Source organism: Pristis pectinata, chromosome 5 (genome assembly GCF_009764475.1).
Source record: "Pristis pectinata isolate sPriPec2 chromosome 5, sPriPec2.1.pri, whole genome shotgun sequence".
In the NCBI taxonomy this organism is placed as follows: Eukaryota; Metazoa; Chordata; class Chondrichthyes; order Rhinopristiformes; family Pristidae; genus Pristis; species Pristis pectinata.
The window spans coordinates 71,118,852-71,144,853 of NC_067409.1; the positions used below are offsets into that span (position 1 = coordinate 71,118,852).

The 26,002-nt window shown below is 40.2% G+C and overlaps 1 protein-coding gene across 1 annotated transcript in view; it reads right to left on the reverse strand.

Annotated features, from left to right (window-relative positions):
* The window catches only part of nphp3 (nephronophthisis 3), an 81,693-nt gene that overhangs the window by 49,378 nt on the left and 6,313 nt on the right, over positions 1–26,002 (reverse strand). The window contains 10 exon segments of the mRNA XM_052016457.1: positions 1,583–1,762; positions 1,889–1,963; positions 8,766–8,922; positions 12,551–12,659; positions 12,662–12,710; positions 13,657–13,790; positions 15,172–15,324; positions 17,533–17,683; positions 21,173–21,298; positions 23,892–24,268. Coding sequence (XP_051872417.1) covers positions 1,583–1,762; positions 1,889–1,963; positions 8,766–8,922; positions 12,551–12,659; positions 12,662–12,710; positions 13,657–13,790; positions 15,172–15,324; positions 17,533–17,683; positions 21,173–21,298; positions 23,892–24,212 — 1,455 coding nt within the window. The 5' untranslated portion in view covers positions 24,213–24,268.

Here is a 26,002-nt window from a genome sequence, read left to right on the forward strand (position 1 = left end):
GTACCAGAAGACTGGAGGGTGGCTGATGAAGTGCCTCTATTTAAGAAGGGCTGCAAGAGCAAGTCAAGGATCTACAGGCCAGTGAGTCAAACATCAGTAGTGGGAAAGGTACTGGAAGGGATTCTGAGAGATGGGATCTCCCTGCACTTGGAGAGACAAGGACTGATTAGGATAGTCAGCATGGCTTTGTGAATTATGTCTCACAAATTTAATTGAGATTTTCTTGAAGATTTGACCAAGAGGATTGATGATGGCAGGACAGTAGAGGTTGTCTACATGGACTTTAGCAAGGCCTTTGACAAGGTCCCACATGATAGGCTGGCCCAGAAGATTAGATCACATGGGCTCCGGGGTGAGCTAGCCAATTGGATACAAAATTGGCTTGGTGGTAGGAGTCAGAGGGTGGTGGTATAAGGTTGTTTTTCAGATTAGAGATCTGTGACTAATGGTGTGCCACAGGCATCTATGCTGAGTCCTCCATTGTTTGTCATACATATTAACAATTTCAATGAGAATGGAAGTGGCATGATTAGCGAGTTTGTGAATAACACCAAAATTGGTGGTATGGTCAGCAGCAAAAAAAGTGGTCTAATGTTAAAACAGGATCTAGATTAACTGGGAAAGTGGGCAAAGGAATGACAGATGGAATTTAACTCAGACAAGTGCGAAGTGATGTATTTTGAGAAGTTAAACCAGGGCAGGGCTTGCACAGTAAATGACAGGGCTCTGGACAGTGTTGTGGAACAGAGAGACTCAGGGGTACAGGTACATACTTCCCAGAAAGTGGTGTCACAGATAGACAGGCTGGTGAAGATGGCATATGGCATACTTGCCTTCATCAGATGGGGCAAAGTGTACAAGAGTTGGGATGTCATGTTACAACTGTATATGACATTGGCGAGACAACACTTGGAGTACTGTGTGCAGTTATGATTGCCAAACTATAGGAAGAATGTAGTTACACTAGAGAGGGGGTAGAAAAGATTCACAAGGACATTACTGGGACTGGAGGGCCTGAGTTATGAGGAGATGTGTTCAATGAACACACCAATAAACATTTCATTCACATTTTTTAAAAATATTACACAGTAGTAAAATATATTTCCCAGTGGACTCCAGTGCATCCAAAAGGCGCGGGAACCCAGACCCCAGTGCACTTAAAGGCAGCGCACGAACCCAAGCCCAGTGCGTTTAAAGGGAGCCTGGGAACCAGAACCTGGTGAACCAGTGAGCCAGATGCCAAACCACCGGGATTTCCAAACAGCTGGAACAGCAGATTGTCAGCGTTTTACTGTCACAAATGATTATAGTATGTAAATTCTTCAACCATTTGGCACTCAATTGGGATTCAAAGAGATGTTAATGACAATTTGCAGCCTAGGCAGAACGATAGATTAATGTAAACTTCATGCCTCTCTGCCTAGGATGGAAAGCAGTCTCCACTTATGAAAGAAACTGGGACCCTACACTCACTGAAATGGCTCTCACTGAAAAGAGGATTGCAACAATACATTGCAGTATGGTAAAGGTATATTACGGAAATAAAACAAGAAGTTTACAGGTTAAGTAATCCATGATATACCTTCTCAAATCCCAGTTCACAGGTTGATTCAATTGCAGCTTGAAAAGCTTCCAGTTGTTCCTGTTCTTCATGCATGTCCCATATTGCATCTCCAAAGTCTTCCTCTTCCCAGTTAGTGGAGTCATCTTCAATTCCGGAATCTTTGTTTTCGAGATCTGTGCTTTCCCAACCCAATAATTCCTAAACCAAAGATTGTAAGTTTTTACTAATGGTCTTTCTTGTTGCTGTGAAATCCAAGATAATCTCTGAATCAGATAATCAAAATCATTGGGAAAATACAAATATCAGTTCCAGTCTATACATCACCTGTTTGATTATCTTTTCTATTTGAGAAAACACTTTTTTTGCTCCCTCCTCTGCATTTCCATCATGCTCAATGATCTAACAAATAGATAAACATAGTGAATAGAAATATTCAATATAATAATTCAAGACAAAACAAATAAAAAGAAACCATTACAAGTGGCAGGAGGACCAAGGACCAGATTGTGTTTAAAAGTCAGGCAGCATCCATGAATAAACAAAAGTTAATACTTCAACACATTGGCCTTACACAGATGCTGCACTGGCCTGGTAAGTGTTTCCAGCTTTACCTGTTATTTCAGAAGTTCAGTTTCTGCACTATATTTCACTCATTTATTTAATATTGAGGGTTTTGGAGGATCTGTATAAGGGGCTACTGATGATCTGATCGATAGTATTTAAATATTAACTGTTCAATATAGGAGCCAATCAATAGTCAAGTCCCAAAGAGATTTATTATGCTTTCATTCTATCAACGAAGTAGAAGCCACTAAGAAAACTAAATGGATGTTTGCGTATATAGCACAGGAACAGGCGCTCTTACCCATAATGCTGTGCCAAACTAACTAAGCTAATGATACCTAATCCCTTCTGCCCACACATGGTCCATATCCCTCCAATCTCTGCATAATCGTGTGCCTATCAAATGCCTCTATTGTATCTGTCTCCACCACCACCCTTGGCAGTGCATTCCAGGCACCCACCACTCTCTGTGTATAAGAACTTGCCCCGTGCATCTCCTTGGAACTTTCCGCCTCTCACCTCAAATGCATGCCCTCCAGTATTAGACATTTCAACCCTGGGAAAAAGATACCAGCTGTCTACGCTATCTATGCCTCTCATAATCTCAAACTTCTGTCAGGTCTCCCCTCAGCCTCCACCTTAAGGATATCTTCTCACTAAACTTCACAGAAGTGCATTGAACAGGCGAACAAGCTCAAAGAGGAGGTATTAGGAGGGGTTTACTTTAAAGGGGATAGAGATCTGGAGAATACTTGATATGGGGTCTAAATAATTCTAGTCTTGACAAATGGTGGAGCATAGGAGGCAGTAAGGAAGCATGCACAAATATAGAGGCACGAAGAGTCCTGGACAGGCAGGGCTGGATGTGGCTACTAAGAAAGGAACCAGTGACAATGGGGCTTGCACACAAGATCAACATTGGAGGGATTAGGGACCAGGACAGGCTCAGAATGACAGGAGAAATGTGCGAGGAGGACAGTAAATGAACAACAGGGCTATGGATAAGCTAAAGTTTACAAAGCATGCAAGATAGTAGGCCAACCAAAGAGAAATCTATTAATTAAGGATATGAAAAAACACAGATGAAGATTGGTGAAGCAGAGATGGAACACACAATGTTATAGTTTGAAATAGCTACTTCTTGTCCTTTCATGTATTGTACAGTTTCTGCTTTTTATATACAGGTGCATGGGTGTGTTTTGATATGGGTGTGAACCATGATTCCACTCATTTATGTTTAATTCTTGACAACTGCCTTACATACAGAAATCAGCCAGGGCCCATAACAGCTGCATATGTTTAGGACTAAATAACTACCACTAAATAACTGCACAATTTTGAGATCAAAACATTTCCAGAACTATAATTCCATCATCATATGCATAACTGGATAATTACACTTAGAAATATACATTTATACAGAAAATGCATACCATAAGTTCATCCAAGCTGCATCAAAACACAATTGTTTAAATGTTAGACAGATAAAAATCATATGTGCAGTACAGTTAGCAATTACTGAAAATTAGATCCAATTTTAGTATATAAACTGCAGTTCAAGTTCCATTATGAATTTTAATGCAATTTAAAAATATTTCTTTAACACACTTAATAGCCACAATTAATTTCAATACATGGTGGTTTCTTTGATGGTCATAATTCATCTAACTGAACTACTATTTTCTGTTTCCTTTCTTAATTCCTGTAGTTTGATGTACTTCAGTGTGCATACTGCCACAATGCAAATGCGGATTATCAGCTTTTATTTATTTCAACCCATATGAGGCTGGCATTCAAAGCTGTGCCTTGCAATTCCTGAAAAACTGTAGGGCTATGATATACAAGACATTCCCAAGTACTGGACTTGGCCCATCATGGAGAAAGGTGAGTCATCTGTGCTCTTCGTTTCGCAAACACACTGACCTGCTCAGACCAGATCCTGATCAGTGAAGACCAAAACAATGCAAGGTACTCCTGCAGAAAACATCAAACCCCACACCCAGAAAGGCTTTGATAGCCTATTACGCTCTGACATTTACAAAGAAACAAAAAAAATTAAAAGCGAATGATACTATCAAAAAAATAAAAAGTCCAAAATGTTTTCAAATTTTTAAATTTGATATTAATTAAAACACTTATTAATGGTAGTTAAATACATTCATTAACCATTAAGTTTAAGCAGGAATTTAACCTGTCTCTGCCTTGATGAAATAAATGTAGTTGCTGAACAAGTGGCAGATCTAACCTGGCACTGACTCAGTGGACAGATTTCCCACAGTCACTTCCTCCAGCATTTTGTTTGTTACTCCAGATTCCAGCATCTTCAGTCTCTTGTGTTCCCACAGCAATTACTGGGATAATGCAGGAAGTTAGTGCTCTGCCACTGACCTTTGTAAGGAGTTAGTGCTACCTCACAGCTCCAGCGACCTGATCGAGTTTGAATCTGACCTACAGTAGTGTCTTTGTGGAGTTTGCATGTTCTCCCTGTGACTATGTGCTCCAGTTCACAAGATCACAAGACAAGGGAGCAGAAGTAGGCCATTCGGCCCATCAAGTCTGCTCCAAAGAAAAGGAAAAAAGAAAAAGAAATGAGAAATTGGAGCGGGGGGGGTGCGGGGGGGGGCAAAAAAAAAGCTAACCCCAATTTCCAGCCTTATCCCCATATCCCTAGATACCCCGACTATTTAGATATCTATCTATCTCTTCCTTGAGTATGGATTATGAGGAGAGACTAAACGAGCTAGGGCTTTACTCATTGGAGAGGATGATGAGGGGAGACACGATAGAGGTATACAAAATATCAAGAGGAGTAGATAGAGTGGACAGCCAGCACCTCTTTCCCAGGGCACCAATGCTTAATAAAAGAGGGCATGGCTTTAAGGTAATGGGGGGGGATGTTCAAGGGAGACGTCAGAGGGAGGTTTTCCACTCAGAGAGTGGTTGGGGCATGGAATGCGCTGCCTGGGGTGGTGGTGGAGGCTGATACATTGCTCAAGTTCAAGAGATTGTTAGATAAGCATATGGAGGAATTTAAGATAGAGGGATATGTGGGAGGAAGGGGTTAGATAGTCTTAGGAGTGGTTTGAAGGTCGGCACAATATGGTGGGCCGAAGGGCCTGTATTGTGCTGTATTGTTCTATGGTTCTGTGGTTAAATACCTCCAATGATATGGCCTCCACTGCTGTACGTGGCAAGGAATTTCACAAATTCACCACCCTCTGGCTAAAGAAATTTCTCCTCATCTCTGTTTTAAACCTGTACTCTCTAATTCTAAGATTGTGCCCTGTGGTCCTGGACTCACCCACCAAGGGAAACAGCTTGACCACAGCTACTCTGTCTAGTCCTTTCAGCATTTTAAATGTCTCTATGAGGTCCCCTCTCATTCTTCTGTACTCCAGTGAGTACAGTCCAAGAGCCGACAAACACTCATCATACGTAAGCCCTTTCATTCCGGGAATCATCCTCGTAAACCTCCTCTGAACCCTCTCCAACATCAGCACATCTTTCCTAAGATATGGGGCCCAAAACTGTGCACAGTATTCCAAATGAGGCCTCACTAGTGCCCCGTAGAGCCTCATCAGCACTTCCTTACTTTTATACACTATACCTCTCGAAATGAATGCCAACATAGCATTCACTTTCTTTACCACTGATCCAACCTGGTGGTTAAGCTTTAAGGTATCCTGCGCGAGTACCCCCAAGTCCCTTTGTACTTCTGTACTTTGAATTTTCTCTCCTTCTAGATAATAATCTGCCCGTTTATTTCTGTTTCCAAAGTGTACAACTGCACATTTCTCAACATTGAATCTCATCTGCCATTTCCTTGCCCTTTTTCCTAAACTATCTAGGTCTCTCTGCAACCTTCCTGTCTCCTCAATACTCTCTACTCCTCCACCTATCTTGGTGTCATCCGCAAACTTAGCCACAAAACCATTTACTCCATCATCCAAATCATTAATGTACAAGGTAAAAAGAAGCAGCCCCAACACCGACCCCTGTGGAACACCACTAGTAACCGGTAGCCAACCAGAACAAGATCCTTTCATTCCCACCCTTTGCTTCCTGCCAACCAGCCAATGCTCCACCCATTCTGTTATCCTACCTGTAATTCCATGACCTCTCATCTTATTAATCAGTTTCTTATGCAGCACCTTGTCGAAGGCCTTTTGAAAGTCTAAATACACAACATCTACCACCTCTCCCTTATCCACCCTACCTGTGATTTCTTCAAAAAGCTCCAATAGGTTGGTCAGGCAGGACCTTCCCTTCATAAAACCATGTTGGCTAGGACCTATCTTGCCTTGTGCCTCTAGGTATTCCATAACCCCATCCTTGAGGATCGATTCCAATAACTTTCCCACCACTGACATCAGACTAATAGGTCTGTAATTTCCTTTATGCTGCCTCCCACCTTTCTTATACAGCGGAACTACATTTGCGACCCTCCAGTCCTCCTGAACCATGCCGGAGTCTATCGATTCCTGGAAAATTATCACCAATGCCTCCGCTATCTCTAAAGCCACCTCCTTCAGAACCTGGGGATGCACCTCATCTGGTCCAGGAAACTTATCAGTCTTTAGCCCATTTAGTTTTCCTAACACCTTCTCTCTAGTAATCTTAACTGAACTCAGTTCCATTCCGTGAGACCCCTAACTGATATACTGCTGATGTCCTCCACTGAAGACCGATGCAAATACTCATTTAGTTCCTCTGACATCTCTTTGTTATCCATTATAATCTCTCCCACACCGTTATCGATTGGTCCTATATCAACCCGTGTCTCTCTTTTACTCCTTATATATTTAAAAAAACTCTTAGTATCTTTTTGAATGTTATCTGCCAACTTCCTTTCATAATTCATCTTTTCTTTCCTAACAACCTTCTTAGTTTCTTTCTGTAGGTTTTTAAAAGTTTCCCAGTCTTCTGTTTTCCCACTAATTTCTGCTTCCTTGTATGCCCTCCCTTTTGCTTTTATTTTAGCCTTCACCTCTCTCGTTATCCACATTTGTGCCTTTTTCCATTCAAAACCTTTTTTCTTGGAATATATCTATCCTGCATTTTCCTTATTTCTTGTAGAAATTCCTTCCATTTCTGCTCCGCCGTCCCTCCAGCTAGCTTACTCTTCCAATCAATTTGGGCCAACTCCTCTCTCATACCACTGTAATTTCCTTTGTTCCACTGAAATATCAATACACCAGTTATCAGCTCCTCCTTCTCAAATTTGAAACTGAACTCAATCATATTGTGACCACTAGTTCCCAATGGTTCCTTTACCTGTAGTTCCCTAATCACCTCCGGTTCGTTACACAGCACCCAATCCAAAACAGCCGATCCCCTGGTGGGCTCATCAACAAGTTGCTCCAAAAAAACCGTCCCGTTAGACATTCCACAAACTCACTCTCCTGAGATCTACTGCCTTGCTGGATTTCCCAGTCCACCTTCATGTTAAAATCCCCCATAATTATCTTCACATTGTCACTCTGGCATGCTTTTTCTATTTCAAACTGCAACTTATCGTCCACTTCCTGACTGCTATTAGGGGGCCTATATATAACTGCTACTATTGTCCTTTTACCCTTGCTGTTTCTTAGCTCCACCCATAAGGATTCCACCTCATCTGACCCAATGTCCTTCCTTTCTATTGATTTTATATCATTACTAACCATCATGGCCACACCACCCCCTCTGCCTACCCGCCTATCCTTCCTATACATTGTGCACCCCTGGACATTTAGTTCCCAATCACATCCGTCATAAAGCCACGACTCAGTGATTGCCACAATGTTGTATTTATTAACCTGTAGTTGTGCCACTAGGTCATCTACTTTATTCCTAATGCTATGTGCATTTAAATATAGTACATTTAGTCCAGTATCTGCTATTGATTTTGTTGTACTTCTATTGTTCAGCAAATTATCCTGACTTTTCACCTGCCTGTCCTTCTTACCATCCTCACTACACACTATCTTAGACATGTTTCTATATACCTCATCCTCTATCCTAACATCCTGATTTGTTGTACTTCTTTTGTTCAGCAAATTATCCTGACTTTTCCCCTGCCTGTCCTTCTTGCCATCCTCACTGCACACTGTCTTGGACTTGTTTCTATAAACCCTCCCTTACCCTAACATCTTGTATCCTAACATCCCGGTTTCCTTCCACATCCCAAACACTTGCAGGATGGTAGGTTAGTTAGCCAGCCACTGTAAATTACCCCTGTGTAGGTGAGTGATAGGAGAATCAGAATGCAGTTAATAGACATGTGATAGCAAATAGGTTACAAGAAAAACCTGGGGAAATGGGACTGATAGGAATGCTGAGAGCCAGCATAAACGATGGACTGAATGGCCTCCATCTACTTTGTATAAAACTATAAAAATATGAAATCTGAAAGTTGGAATGACAGATGCAAGATGGTTGGGTTGGGTTTCCAGGTTCACACTAGTGATCCACAGAAGGCTTTTGCTTTGTCAATCTGCCTTTTCCCACAAAATGTATCACACAGTTGAGTGCCCAATAGAAACAAATGCAACAGTAGGAACACTGAAAATTACACCATGTAATGAATTTTCTAAAACAATCAGAGTAGAATGAACAGTAAGACTCTTCAACCAGTGCTACTGATTCCACACACTACCTTTGCTCTTTGGGAATGATTTGCATCAGAAACTTTGCTGATCAATTGGAGCGTTGCCTCTGAACTGCCACCACTCTCCACCAGTCTGTGGTATATTACCAAAGGTCTGGTCTCAGCATTCTTCAGGAAACATTCATCACAGTCCTCTTCTATACAGCTTACATAAACAGAATAAGGCAAGGTCAGAATTCAAAGGCAAGATACTGCAGGGTGTAGTAAATATGGCTGAAACACTCAGCAGGTCAGGAGAGAGAAAAAGACAACAGTTCAGGTCAATGAAATTGATGCTGCCTAGCTGCTGAGTACTTACAGCATTTTCTGCTTTAGAATAGGGTTGCAATTAAGGGAAGGGAGCTTGGAATTGTGGTAGCATCATTATACCTGTGTGGACCCACAGTCCTGGATAGAAACATAGAAAAACTACAGCACAATTCAGGCCCTTCGGCCCACAAAGCTGTGCCGAACATGTCCCTACCCTAGAAATTACTAGGCTAACCCACAGCCCTCGATTTTATTCAGCTCCATGTACCTATCTAACAGTCTCTTCTAAGACCCTACCGTATCCGCCTCCACCACCGTTTTTGGCAGCCCATTCCATGCACTCACCACTCTCTGAGTAAAAAACTTACCCCTGACATCTCCTCTATAACTACTCCCCAGCACCTTCAACCTATCTCCTCTTGTGGCCACCATTTCAGCCCTGGGGAAAAGCCTCTATCTACCCAATCAATATTTCTCATCATCTTATACACCTCTATCAGGTCCCCCCTCATCCTCTGTCTCTCCAAGGAGAAAAGGCCGAGTTCCCTCAGCCTGCTTTCATAAGGCATGCTCCACATTCCAGGCAGCATCCTTGTAAATCTCTTCTGCGCCCTCTCTATGGCTTCCACATCTTTCCTGTAGTAAGGCGACCAGAACTGAGCACAATACTCCAAGTGGGGTCTGACCGGGGACCTATAATAGCTGCAACAATACCTCTCAACTCCTAAATTCAATTCCCCGATTGATGAAGGACAATACACCATATGCCTTTTTAACCACAGAGTCAACCTGCACAGCTGCTTTGAGCATCCTATGGACTCAGACACCAAGATCCCGCTGATCCTCCACACTGTCAAGAGTCCTACCATCAAGACTATATTCCGCCAACATATTTGACCTACCAAAATGAACCACTTCACACCTATCTGGGTTGAACTGCATCTGCCACTTCTCAGCCCAACTTTGCATCCTATCTATGTCCCTCTGTAACCTCTGACAGCCCTCCAAACTATCCACAACACCCCCAACCTTCGTGTCATCCGCAAACTTACTAACCCACCCCTCCACTTCCCCACCCAGGTCGTTTATAAAAATCACAAAGAGTAAGGGTCCCAGTACAGATTCCTGAGGTACACCATTGGTCACCGACCTCCACTCAGAATATGACCCTTCAACAACCACTCTTTGCCTTCCGTGGGCCAGCCAGTTCTGGATCCACACGGCAATGTCCCCTTGGATCCCATGTCTCCTCACCTTCTCCATAAGCCTTGCATGGGGTACCTTATCAAACGCCTTGCTGAAATCCATATACACATCTATTGCTCTCCCTCATCGATGTGCTTAGTCACATCCTCAAAAAATTCAATCAGGCTCGTAAGGCAGGACCTGCCCTTGACAAAGCCATGCTGACTATTCCTAATCATATTATACCTCTCCAAATGTTCATAAATCCTGCCCCTCAGGATCTTCTCCATCAGCTTACCAACCACTGAGGTAAGACTCACTGGTCTATAATTCCCTGGGCTATCCCTACTCCCCTTCTTGAATAAGGGAACAACATCCGCAACCCTCCAATCTTCCGGAACCTCTCCCATCTCCATTGACGATGCAAAGATCATCGTCAGAGGCTCCGCAATCTCCTCCCTCACCTCCCACAGCAACCTGGGGTACATCCCATCCGGTCCCGGCGACTTATCTAACTTGATGCTTTCCAAAAGTTTCAGCACCACCTCTTTTCTAATATCTACATACTCAAGCTTTTCAGGCCACTGCATGTCCTCATTACAATCCCCTAGATCCTCTTCCATAGTGAATACTGACGTAAAGTATTCATTAAGTACCTCCGCTATTTCTTCCGGAACCATACACACTTTCCCACTACTGTACTTGATAGGCCCTATCCTTTCGCATCTCAAAAAAATGGAGGTGAATTGTTCCTAGCACATGAATACGACACAAACATCCTCCATTTCCGTCTGGGTCTGTTCCACGTATTCTGTCTCCTAAATATTGTAGACAGTGCTGAATAAGGAAAAATTACAACACACAAACCCAGTTTGCTTTAGGTTGCAACTTTCATGGTATTTTTTTATTTCATAGAAAAACTCCAAGGGCAAAGAAATGACCCAAAACAAACTGCCTAAAAAATCCAATTAGGCTCGTGTCAACAGAAATTCTAGAAGAATATTTTCCCAATTCATTGGTTCTGTGAAAGTTGCATACACAAGAGAAAAAGACAGGAAGTACCAAATTTCGTACAAAACTGGCCTTCGTCCCAGTAGCTTTGATTGAGTGCGCATAAAAAAAATATACACAAAGACCATAGGAACATGAGGTTAAGACCAAATGTGGTCTTCAGGTGGAACAGTCTCACAGAACAAGGGATAACTAGACCAGAGCACACTGATATAACCCAGCCTCTACTTTAAGGTCATAAATTCTTTCATTTGTATATATTTGTAACATAAATTGTATCCACATTTATAATTAGAATTACCCTTGTAATACTATAATGTTCCTTCACCAAATGTGGCCATCAGGAAATAACGTAATAATTAAATCATTCTTTACAATGATTTCTTCTATCAACTAAATTTAGGAGGAATAATTAAATAACTTCAAAATTCGATTGGTGTACTTGTTTTTAGAAGAACTAAGCAGACTTACTGGACAACTGTTGAATTCACTGACCAACCCCACTCCATCAATACAACCACCCTTAGACCATGGAGTGTGCATACACAAGCCCAAAAGTAATTTGAAAGAAATTATTTATGTGAACTCAATAAAATTTTTGGAATTCATCCAAATGTTTCACTATTTTAAAGTAGGCTACTAACCAAAATGTTCATGAAACTGTAGATGACTATTCCATCAACTGCGATAATGTTTACTGGGAAATAAGTAAAGCATAGTTTGATTGCACAGTCCAAGTTGAACTCAGTGAATCAGAACTCTGCGCAACAACATCAAGTCCAAGCCCACATTTTTCAGAGACACTATTAATCAAAATGTTAATGAAGGCATTAAAAGAGATGAGAGAAAATCAAGTAATGTAATTTCTAAATTTTCATTTTAACACATACTGTGGAGATTAGAAACCCATCAGTGAACAGTTATACAGCAGTCTCAGCAATTTGTTGGAACACAATGGGCTACTGCACAATAGAAGGCTGACAAAGTTATGTCAGCAAAATTCACTGTTAATGCCAACAGGTATTATGACAAAAAGTGATCACAAATCGTGACAAACAATGGCAAAACAGGAAATCTAGGCAGATGATAAGATTTTTCAATAAGGTAAAACTTTGTATTCCTGTCCTTAAGTCTTAAGTTTTAGTAGAAAGTACAATTTCATTTAAATGTGGAAAGCATTCATGCCAAATTCCTGTGTTATTTCAATATAGGTTTCAAATAAATGGATTATTATAACATATAACCAAGAGAAATTTGGTATGAGCAAGCTGAGCATACGCAATCATTCAAAATTTCAACTTATTTCATGGTTATAGAAATGCCCTTACCTGGGCAAAGCAGCAGCCACGAAGAAAAGACACAAGGAACTTTTCTCAATTTCCCACCTCCTTTCCATTACACATTGATTTGAGTTCTCCACTGGGAAATGTATTATGAGAAAAAGTGCCCAAGGCTCTCACAAATAGTTTGCAGCTTTGGTAGGTATTCCTATAAGCAACAGAAGACATTATTATAGAAATCAAAACTCCAGGGTAACTGTAAGTTGATGGCACTCATTTGAGAGAATGTGAACGAGAGAACTTAAATCCATGAATGAGGAAGATACCAAGCCAGAACTGCAAAGGCAAAGATTTTGGCTTGTAGATTACGCTAAACTTAATAGCTGAAGGCAATTGGAATTTAAATAGAATGTCAGTAATACTGTTGAATACGAAATTTGAGGATTCAGGTTGCATTTCAGAAACTCAAGGGTAAAAAAAAATCTCAGCTAACACTGAGGGACTACCAGACTGACAGTTGTGCCATTGGATGAGCTGTTTAACTAAGGTTCCAACTGCTCTCCAGGGTGGACACAAAGGATGTCAAGGTGTTATTTTGAAGAGCAGGGGAGTTACCTTTTGCATCCTTGTCAATATTTATCCATCAACCAATATCATTAAAAACAGACTATCAGGTCATTATCACATCACTGATTTGGGGAATTTGTTATGTAAATTAGCTGTAATTTTTTTCCCTATGAACACCAGTGTCTACACTCCAGTAAGTTAAGGGATAACATGCTACAATACTTTCATCGTAGGTGAACCCTGTCCTGTCCCCATCTATTATCCATACACTGCACTTTCACAAACTGATTTTCATGGAAATTGACTTATGCTATTTCTTTGTTTCCCTGGTCTTCACATACCTGTATTTACACCAACGTCATCACATCCATCAATTCACCAGATGAAATTAGTGCATTCTGCTTAAATCAGGAACAATAGTGGGTACCTTCTAAACTATATGGTTCAGTAATATCTCATGCATAACTGGGCAGCAACCAACCGCTCCACCCACCCTCCTTCCCACCACCCCCACCCCCCCCCCCCCAAATGCTTTCAGCCAATCTACAAAAGTTAAATAGTTAAATAACAGGTAAATGCCAACTTACATGGAGAAAAATGTCTACTTCCAGCTGTGTGTCTGCAGTATTCATAAGATAACAACGCACAGTATTGCTCCAAAGGGTCCGAGGAAGAAATGGTGTGACTTGCAGTAAACTTGCAACAGCAGCATCCCAATCATCTATGAATGTCAACAGGATAAACACAAATCACTCATACATACCACTACACATCCACTTAATGCATCACAAGCCTAAAGACATAACTAATTAAACTCATGTTTCACTTCAGACTAACATGCAATATTAATAGCTATCACAGTACCACAATACCGTAAATACTCAGCACGTCAGACAGTAACTTGAAAGCTTTCTAACCTGAAATGATAACAGTTTTGCGCTCCACAAACTCCAGAGGATGGATAGGCTGGGATTTTTTTCCTCTGGATTTTAGGAGGCCAAGGGCTGACCTTATAGAGGTTTATAAAATCATGAGGGCATAAGTAAGGTGATTGGTCAGTCTTTTCCAGGTAAGCGAGTCTAAAACTAGAGGACATTTATTTAAGGTGAACAAGGAACAATTTAAAAGGGACCCTCTTTCTCCACATAGAGGTGGTGTGTAAATGGAAAGAGGTGCTGTAGAGGTGGGTACAATTACAATGTTGAAAAGACATTTAGACAGGTACATGGATAGAAAAGGTTAGAGGTATATGAGCCAAACAGAGGTAAATGGGACTATCTCGGACAAATACCTTGATTGGCATGGACGAGTTGGGCCGAAGGGCTTGTCCTCATGGTGTTTGACTCTATACTCTAACTGAGTTTGACATGAATATTTCCAGTATCTTGTGCTTTATTGAGAAACATCAACACATCATGCTAAAATGACTTACTCGATGCTACAAAACTCTAGTCATTTGTTTCCCCAGGTGCAATTTTTTTCTCTTATATCAACTCAAACATATCTGGGTAGTCATGTGGCTTACTTCCAAACTCAAACAGCCTTTAAAAATTGGCTCTTTTACATCTTCTCACCTGACCTAGAATTTCACTGTGGGAGGAAGAATGGACAACCTGCCTCGTACATAATCTGATAAAGCAACCAGGTCAATTTAGTGGCAAAATAACAGAAGATAACGAGACTCTCAGTTTTTTTTTAAGTGCATATGCTTCTGCAATTTCAGAGGTTAATTTGTGGCCATACCCAGATATCCAAAGATGTGTCACAAAAATGGCATCTGACAGCTGGCCATACCATTGAAATGTATTGGAAATGAATGAAGGTCGCTGTATTTTTGAAAGAAATAAAAATTCACGCTTCCTCAATTTGACTGATCATGGACATAAATGAATGCTTGCCCTGTTCACTAAGGTCACAGATGCTTGGTTTTCCCTGCTGCAGCATTATCTATTTGCAATTTCAGCAACATTCTGGGGAAAAGTTTTAAATGTCAAGTCTAACTAGCATCAGATGCTGCTAAATGCTCTGCTGTCACAAAATACAACTCAGTATATTTACATATAAAGAAACAAAACAGGTGACCTTAATAACTGATGGTTTACCTCGGTTAACATTAGCAAAAGGTCCTTCTACATCGATTGAACTTTGTGCAAACTCTGGACCTCGGAACGTTTGCTGAAGCTGTATCATGCTGCCCATTGATGGCTCACTTCCTAGGACGCCACCACTCCAGTACTCACATTGAGTGCCTGTAGCTGAAAGACATATAAAAGCAGTACAGTCAGCATCAGGGTATCTATATCTATACTTACCTTGGAGGCAGAGTGACAAAGGCTCAAGAAGGTTCACTAAATTGATTTCTGGGATGAGAACATCCTCTAATAGGCAGAGACCAAATACGATAGACCAATCATTACTGGAGTTTAGCAGAATGAGAGGTGTTCTAGAAATGCAAGATTCTGAGAAGTTGTTTTCCCTTGGCTAGGAAACATTACCTTAACATGCAGGGTCAACTGCTTAGGATTGTGAGGGCAAAAGAAACGACAGCCTACAGAAAGAGTGAGAGAGAAAATCAGGAAAATGTCCAGAGTACAGAAGAGATAAGCAATATGCAAAGAAGGAAAAAGGGCAGCGCTGATGATGATGGAATAAGGCTAGAAAGTGAAAGGACCTTAGCTCAGAAATCGTAGTAGGATTAAGTTTAGGTGGAGCTAAGAATCAGCAAGTGGCTAGCAAAACATAAGGAAATTATCTCTCAGCCTCCTGACAGTAGTGGTACAGTATTAATTGGAAAACTAGAAAGGCATATAATATGGATAAGGTTATGGAACCATGGTTAATAATCATGGACAGCTTTAACCAACATAAAGACATGGCAATCAAATTGGTGCTAACTGTAAGGATGATTGTATACAAGATAGTTTTTTAGATCATATGTTGAGGATCAAATTTTGATTTAAAGCAGACAATCTATATTGCACAATAAGGAAGGGGCAATTATTATTTTAGTTAAGGGGGGCTTTAGGGAAGACTGATCAAAATATAATAGAACTTTAGGATTGAAAGTAAGTTAATTCAATCCAAAACCAAGGCCTTATGTGTATACAAAGAAAACTACAAAGGCATGAGACACGATTATGACTACAGTTGATTGGGAAGCTAAAGGTATAACAATAATCAAGCTATTCTTATCATTTAAAGAATTATTACATAGTTTCTCACAATATCCCTTTAAGGCAACAAAAATCCAGAAGGCCAAGTGTGTTGAACCTTAGCTAACAAATTAACTATTAGATAAAAAGAATGTGCCAAAACGGCAGCAAGTCTGAGGATGGAAAATTTCAGAATTCAGCAAACGAGGATCAAGATAATGACAAGGAAAGGGAAAGTAAAATATGCGAAAATGTAGTGAGAAACATAAAAACTGACCGTAACAGCTTTCCATAGATATCTATAAAAGAGCAAAAGTAAAAGTCATCTTTAGCCCCTTACTGACTGATGCAGAAGACTTTATATTGGGAAATAAGGAAATTGCAAATAAATTAATGTCAAATTATCCACCTTGGTAGGAAAAAAAAACAGATTCTTTTAAATAGTGGGAGACTGACAAGATGGAAGTGGGTATCCTTACACAATCAACCAGAGAATTAAAGTAGACAAGTAAAGACATCTTACAGCTAGGGTATGAATGTATGCACTCCCATTGAAGGGAGTTCAGAGAAGATTCACCAGATTGATTCCTTGGATAGGGGACTTAGTCCTGTGAGGACAAATTAAGCAGACTGCCTACACTTTGGAGAATTTATAAGAATGAGAGGTGACCTCAACGAGGTTCTGAGGGCTTCTGAGGATAGATGAAGGGATAGCATTTTCCCTGTCCAGGGTGTCTAGAACCAGGGTTCAGTTTCATAATAAGAGTTTAGTCATTCAGGACTACGATGAGAAAAGAATTCTTCACATAGAGGTCATTTGCCTTTGGAATTCTCTACTCACGAGGGCTGCAGAGGATCAGCCACTGAGTATATTCATTGCCGAGAGATCTAGAGGCCTTCAAGGGATATGGGGGTTAGTGGAGGAAAGTGGCAATAATGTAAGGATCAGCAATGATCTAAGTGACTGGCAGAAGGCAAGAGGGGTTGAATGGTCTACTTCTACTTCTATTGTTTATGTTTTTATCAAAGCATAAAAGAAAGACCCTCTCTCACTGAGAAGGCTGTAGCTGCCAAGAGAGAATTCACACAGAACCATTTTACAGCCAGAGGTCACTTTCATCTGAAACGTTGCGTAATAAGTTTGAACACAGACACTGGAGATGTAGCCAACTTCACTCAGTTCCCCAGGAATTCAGTCTTGCAGAAGAGTAATGAAAGATTTCCTAACAGCCATTAAACCTATACATACATTGAAGTAGTAGTTAAAGGAGAGTAGATCAACAGGGACTAATCGTGTACGACAGGTTTTACCCGTGACATCGGTATGGTGTCATCTGAGTCAGAGTTCGGCTGGATCGAACACCTGAATTCCCTGAGCCTGCAGCCTTTGGAATTTTGCTTCCAACTCGCGTTTAGCTCGTAACAGGTCTTGAATCTCTTTCTCTTTGGTTTCTCTAAAAATTCTGAAACAAAACAGCGCATATCAACAGCTATCAAGAACATGAGTAATAAGGGGAGCTCCCCGGTGTATGCCTCATCATACCTGCCCTGAAAAGCTGAATGACTTATGTAACATTTCACCATATACAGCAATATCAATCAAGGTTGTACAATATTCGAGCTAAATACGTTGTTTAGATGATTGACTTCTTTTTAAAAAAAAAGCAAGCAACAAGTAAGTTTCCAAAATATCACAATGGTCAAACACACTGAAACCTTGATGGAAAAGAAGCAACTTAAGTGAAAATCAAAAAAAAAAGACAAAATTTTGATGAAGGGTCTTCGACCTGAATATTGACTCTTGTTTCTTTTCGCTCAGATGCAACTTGACCTGCTGAGTATTTCCAGCATTTTCTGTTTTTATCCCATCTTTAAATAATTGCAGAGAATGAGAAAAAACTGTACCACACTATTTCAAATATTAACTGGACATAAGAACAAAAGAAAAGCAAGAGTTGGCCATTTTGCCCCTAGTGCCTGCCATCATTCAAGAAGATAAGGTGGTTGATGGTCGGTGTGGACTTGGTGGCCAAAGGACCCATTTTCATGCTGTATTTCTCTATGACTATCACTGCTATTTTCATTCACTAACCCACTATCCTTCTCTCCTTTAAGACCTCAAAATCTATCAACTGCTTCAGTAACTGAGCCTCCACAGGGTAAAGAAACACAAAGATTCACTACCCTCTGAATGAATAAATTTCTTCTCATCTCTGTCCTGAATCTCTGACCACTTGTCTTGAGAATGTAACCTTGATATTAGACAATCCAGCCAGGGGAATTATCAACTCCACATCTATCCTCTCAAGCCCAGAAGAACTCTGTACATTTCAAAGAAGCCACCTCTATTCTTCTCAACAGGAGAGTACCGGCTTAGTCTGCTTATCTCTCCTCAAACACAAACCCATCAGACCTGGATTCAATCTGGTGAACCTTCATTTCCTTCGCTTCATCACAAGTATATCCTTCTTTAGGAAGGGAGACCTGAATACCGTATTCCAGATGTAATCTTACCAAGGCACTATAACTGCCTTGCGTCTTTTGTAGTCATAGCTTCTTGTAATAAAGGCCGACAGAGTATCTGCCTTCCTAATTGTTTACTGAACCTACACATTAACTTTCAATGATTCATGTACAAGGACATCCAGGATCTTTCCAAACACCAACACCTTTCAATTTCTCACCACTTCACAAACACCTTGCCTTTCCATTCTTTCTGCCAAAGTGAATACCCTAACATTTTACCACACTATATTCCACCTGCCTTGTCCTTTCCCATTCACTTAGTCTGTCCATATCCCCTGAAACCTCTCTGCATCCATCTCACAGCCTACACTGCAACTCATCTTTGTATCATCAGGATTTGGGGATTACATTTAATCCTCTTACCCAATTCACTGACAGATTGGGAATAGCTGGGAACAGTAACAATCCCTGTGGCACTCAATGGTCACAGCCTCTCAACACCAAAATAATCCCATCACTCCTACACATTTTCTATTCTTTAACCAACCCTCAATCCAGGCAGATATACTACTCCCAATATCACTATCTCTACTTTTGATTCATATATTCTACGAGTTACAACCTCAATAAGTTCCAACAGTTTTGTCGAAGGTGATTTCCCTTTCATATATCCCTGTTGACCCTGTCTAACCCTGTTATTATTTTCCAGTGCCCTGTTACCAATTCCTTAATAATAGATTCCAGCATTTTCCCTGCTACTGTTGAACTAACTGGTTTATCATTCCCTATTTTCCCTTGCCCTCCTTTTATGAACACTGAGATTACATCTGCCACATTCTAATTTGTGGGAACGATTCTAGATTAATTGCATTTATTTGTCATTTGATTTATGAGATGAAGGACATATCACAAATTACAGCAGATGTTGAAGGTAAAACCACAGTATATCTTTCTATTTGCACTTTGGTGTATGTTTCACATCCTCTAAATAAAGGGAAGTAATTTCGCCAATAAAAGTTTTCTTTTAAACAGAAGTGGACACTATAATTTAACATGCTGATTTTTTTCCTTTCCATTTATAAAATAAGCCATTCCTAAGTCTGGCTTAATTCTTAAAAATATGTACAAATGGGTATCATTATTGTGATTACTTAGTCATATTTAAAAACTGAAACACAACAAACAGTAATGTATTGTGGAACAGTGGAGAGTTCATTTAGTCTGCTACATTAGTGAAAGCCCAGGCCAAATACATCTACTGCTCATGCACACAGCCTGTAGAAGTAGCAAGTTTGACTTTTTTTGTTAAACACCTTTTCTTATTCCTTGCTCCCTTTAGGTATAATATCAGTAACATAACTCCATATAAAAGAAAAAGGTCACAGTGCAATTGTAATGGCTTCTGACAGACACGGCTGATAAAATGGATTTCCAAGCTAAACAGCAGTATATAGCTTTTCCAACCAAAAAAAAACATTTTTTGAACTAATTTTTTGACAAACTTTGTAAAATGTTTTAAAAATAAAAGCTACATACAACTTTTCTAATTACCTGTAGCAACAGATTAATCTGTGCACCCACAAACTCTACTTATTCAGGAAGTCGAATTTTCTCTCCCACTCTTACCCACTGAAGTACAGATTGACTACCTTGGCTTTCACATTGCCACTTCTTACAGTCTTGATCTCGAGGGAAACATTGTTACTTTTCAGCACTCCATCTGGTGCCTCAGTTACAAGGTGAAGAAATGCAGGGTATTGAAACGTGAAATATAAACAGCAACTGCTGGAAATACTCAGGAGGTCAGGCAGCACGTGTGGTGAAGGAAGTGGAGTTCGTGTGTCACGTTGATGACCTTTCATCAGAACACACTGAAACCTGGCTGTGGCCAGCTGCCTGGGCACTACATACCCACAACATAACCTGGATATTTGTCAGAAAATGTAATCTATAAATTACTATATGTTGAAGAAAACAATATTTCATGCCCATGCCATACTAGAATGCTTTAGCCCAATTAAGTATTTTTGAAGTGCAGTCACTAGAGTAAAATCATTGCATTGTACTCAAGCTCCCATAAATAGCAATGTAATAATGAGCAGGTAATTACTTCAGAAATACAAGTTGAGGATAACTATTAACCCCAGACCACTGGGGAGAAATTACTCATACTCCTTCAAAATAAAGTCATGGGGCTTTTAAGTTGACAGGGCAGATAAGTCCGTGGCTTAACATCTAGATTTTTGTGCTCAAGTCTCTGAGGCAAATCTTGAGCCCATAAAGAACTTTGATGTGCTATTGTTACAAGTACCCCATCCACTCCCCGATAATTACAGCTTTTCTTCATTGATTTCAAAAACATTCCTTTGAAACTTAAAGTAGAAATTCAAGAATGCAGCTGAGTATTGGAACTGGAACACATGACAATTCACTACCAGCTGCAAGCAACCAAGGGTGAATTCCAAGTTGTCTTGTTTGCATTTACCTTAAACTGCCTTTTTACTTTATCCCTGTCATGTTCAAACGTAGCAGCTCTTTCCATGGCCTGATATTTTGCCTCAAGTGCACTTTCTTTCTCTCGAAGTATCTTCTGGTAGGTTTTCTGGAGTGCCTGAAGATAAAATACCATGAGCATTTCAAACAATGCACACCTCATGGCTCAGCAAGTTTATTAGGTGTTGTGAAAAGCCACATGTGACCAATGATGATTTAGGGTCTGGTGTCCAATCTGTGAATGGAAAGTCATTTCCATTTATCCTTTTAAAAGAGAAATCCATATATCCTTTTAAAAGATACAATATCCTTCAGTAGCAGGGGAAAATTGTGAGAGACAACAAGGTAAAATTTGTTTTTGGTCACCATCCCTCAACATGCTGCCTGCTGTACACCTCCACATCTTCAGCTGCACTTAAATTAACAGGATCAACCGTGTGGAAGCAACAATAGCCAGCAAGCAAAGCACGTATATGAGCTTAGCATAGTATTACGTTTCTCCACACTAGAATTGGATTGGAGCATAAGTTATAAAGAGAGCTTGGGTTTGTTTTTCTTGGAGCGGAGGAGACTGAGGGGGTGACCTGACAGAGAATATAAAATTATGATAGAGATAGTCTGGGATTATCCTCCTCATTATTCACAACACCAATTTTTGTGTCATCTGCAAACTTACTAATCATACCCCCTACATTAATATACATTATTAATGTATATAACAAAAAGAAAGGGTCTCAGTACCAATCCCTCTTTATTCCAGAAATCGACCTACTTTTTTGCTCTCTAATTCTATTTTTCCCTTAAACAGAAAACCAAAACTAAACACAATAGGCCCTCCTCACGCACCCAGGCATTTATAATTCACTCCTGAAGTGTTAACATGACCAAAGATCTGATGTCCATGTTCACTTGCATTTTTGAAGCATGTTTTACACCAGTTAAAGTTTTAAATCAAAGCACAGTGACAGCCTGCAATGATAAATTACTCTCACACAAGAATCAATGAAAACCTGAACACCTGTTCTGGCCAGCAAGATTTTCTATTTTACACATTTATAGTTCCAATCACTGGATTTGGGATGAAAGGAATTAATCGTACTTTTAATTTTAAACAAAACCTTAAAAAACAGTATTACTCATATTATGAAATATTCTACATTAGAAGCCATAGCTCCTGAAATTAAAAACACTATACTGCACAGATTTAAAATGGAGACAAAACTGATAAAATACATTCATGAGCATGAACTGGGTCACTGGTCACAGTAGGCCAAACAATGGAGATGAAAGTTTGCCTCAATCTCTCAGGTACGCAAATCTTCAGTGAAATAATTATACAACCCAAATAACTGTCAATATCACTCATCACCATTGCCTTCCTTCCCCACCACACCCCCCCCCCCCCCCAAAGGGCAACTGCAGATGGACAATAAATGCTGGCCTTGTCAGTAAAGCTCCCATCCTTGTCTAAATGATTGTGAAACTCAAGCGTCAGATAATGGATTGCATTGAGGAAATGAAATTTATCACTGATGCACTCTTCTGAAAAAACACACAAGATGCCTTCACTAATTTCCCTTGAGACAGTAGTGAGGAGCTGCTTTGTTGACCCAATGATTGTATCATGGTGAAGGTGTTCCCACAGTACTGTTGGACAAGGAATTACAGGATTTTGACTAAGCAACAATGAAGGAATGGCAAATATCTGCAAATGAGGATGATGTGCAGGAGAATTTGATGGCATTTCCATATGCCTGCTGCCCTTGATTTACAAGGCCTTTTGGTTTGTTCTCTCCTGGGCATCACTGACAAGTATGTTGCCCATCATTGCCCTTGCACCTTGAGCTGTTACAGGTGAAGCTGCTCCCACAGTGCATTTGAGGAGCAAGTTCCAGCACAAACCCAGCAATGATGAAGGAACATAGAAGAGTACAGCAAAGAAACAGGCCCTTCAGCCCACAATGTTGTGCCAAACTAATTAAACTAATAATTAAAAGCCTAACTACACTGTGCAGTTGGTCTTCAAACATCCTCCATGTCAGATGTGGACTTGCCCAAGAACAGCTAATCCCAATTAACTCTCCCTAATTCCTGCCTGAAACACTAGTAGTTTGCCTGCCCCAATTTAATACTCTCCCACAAGGTCCATACTTATCCTTATTCATAGCTATTTTAAAATTTATACAGTTGTGATCACTGTTTCTTAAATGTTCTCCCACTGAAAGATCAGTCACCTGGCCAAGCTCATTTCCCAATACCAGGTCCAGTACAGCCCCTCCTCTGGTTAGACCATTTACATGCTGATTTAAGAAAGCCTCTTGGATGTATCCAACAAATTCTGCCCCACCTAACCCTCTTGCACGAAGGAAGTCCCAGTCTACACTGGGGAAGTTGAAGTCACCCACTATGATAACCCTGTTGTTTTTACACCTTTCCCTAATCTACCTGCATATCTGTTCCTCGAGGTCTTGGTGGCTATTGGGGGGCCAGTAGTAGAATGGCAATATATTTCCAACTCAGAACTGAGATGCCCCTGGTGTGGATTGTTATACCAAATCAAAGCAATTTTCTGGCATCCATTTGCAATCTGGGTTGAAACTGCTGAAAGTCCCTTTCAGGTAGGACCTTCACAACCAGGTAAAGCAATTGTATTTGATTCCTTAAACCTCAGTTCAAACACATGTTAACTAACTGTACCATCCATTTCCTACCTGCAGCTCTGCCCTCAGCCTTTTATTTTCCTTGTCAAGCTTAGTTTCCCTTTTCTGCATGGAGGAAATTTCATTATTTTTACTGACACGAAAGATTTCATATTCCTTCTTGAGTCGCTCATATTCTGCAGCATATTCAAGGTCAACAGAAGCTGTTGATTTAAAGCTTGCACCAATTACACGTGGACCTCGTCTAAATGAGCTACGCAGCAGCCTGGCCTTGGGTTTGACTTCCACTGGAATCTCACAAGCTTCTCCACCACCACCATCAGTGTCTTCAATTACTTCATTTGGACCAACCAGTGAAGATGCTGTTCCCATCTTGCCAATAGATTTACATACATTTAGCCCATGGTTTCTCCAGTTCACAGCTACAACTGAAAAAGAAACAAAAGTAAACAAATTCATATGCCACAAAAGAAAAATGGTTTATTGCATGCTGGTCATTTTACAATCACTATTCCAAAATTTAAAAAACAGCCTCCACCTGTAATGTAGAATTCAATCATACTATAAATCTGAATTAGCAAAAAATTTTAATTAAGCATCCTTAAATTGTGAGTAGGCTATATAGACATAAGCCTCTTACACCTGCATGAGTTAATTTTGATCAATCTTGCAGATTAAAGTTTACTTCTTCCATTGAAGTCAAGACCTGCCCTTTAATTCATTGAGGTCCTTCTGTACAACATTCTGCAATGACCTACATCATATTAAGCTTGGTTTTTGTATCACTATTGACTGCAAAAGAAAAACATTTCCAGCTTAGGTTGATAAGCAATGACATCTTCGTACCAGCCACACCAAACCTCCATAAAATCTAAAACCCTTTGTGCACCCTCAAGAATATCATGGAACATTCCTAACCCTGACATTGGAGAAAAAACACCTAACTTCAAACAAAGCATTGCCTTCCTCTGAACAACCTTTGTGATCTGTTCCTTCTAAGTGCTTAGGTAAACCCTTCAGGATTATTACCTTGTAATTCTTGTGAGTAATATGTGTGCATAAATATGCATCAATAGCTGTATCCAAAATCCTACATGAGTGAATACTTCCAGTCTGGCACCTTCCTATATTTTTTTTTAATCAAACCTTATGAAATCTATTCCAATCTTAGATTGCCACACCCTTGTGCATAATGCAAAATCTTTTGGTAATGGTTGGTTTAGCCACCAAGCCTCCACAATGCTTTCTATGTTCCAAAAAGAAAGATCATACGTCATTTTTCTCTTCAGTAACTGAAATTTCTACATGCAAATTAAGGGTTAAAAAAATTCAAAAGCAATAAATATTGATGTTAAACATACAAGTGAATTGTTCCTTGCATCAGTTAACAGTCATGTAAAGGTTTTACTTGAAAACCCCCACCTGTAAAGTATGGGCCTGTAATTACTATTTATCACAAACTGAATTAGGATTGTGCAGTATGACTACTTTCCCAGGTTGTATCAATAGTCAATCTGAAAAAATAATCATTTAGCCTCTAGCATCTTCCATCCAGAGGTGTTGCAAACTAATTTGAGGAAGCTTGAAAAAACTTGAAAAAGCAGCTTCAACTTCTTGGGTGTCAACATCTCAGAGGACCTATCCTGGGCCCAACACATTGATGCAATCACGAAGAAAGCCCATCAGCTGCTCTACTTCATTAGGAGTTTGAAGAGATTCAGTATGTCACCAAAGACTCTTACAAATTTCTATAGATGTGCAGTGGAGACTATTCTGACTCGTTGCATCACAGCCTGGTATGGAGGCTCCAATGCACAGGATCACAAGAGGCTGCAGAAGGTTGTAGACAGGCAGCTCCATCACGGGCATAACCCTTCCACTATCGAGGACGTCTTCAAGAGGTGGTGCCTCAAGAAGGTGGTGCCTCAAGAAGGTGCCATCCATCACTAAGGACCCTCACCATCTGGGACATGCGCTCTTCTCATTACTACCAATAGGGAGGAGATACAGAAGCCTGAAGATCCACACTCAATGATTCAGAAACAGCTTCTTCCCTTTCGCCATCAGATTTCTGAATGGTCCATGAACGTTCCTCATTATTCTTTTTTTTGCACTATTTATTCTTGTAATTTATGGCAATTTTATGTCTTTGCACTGTACTG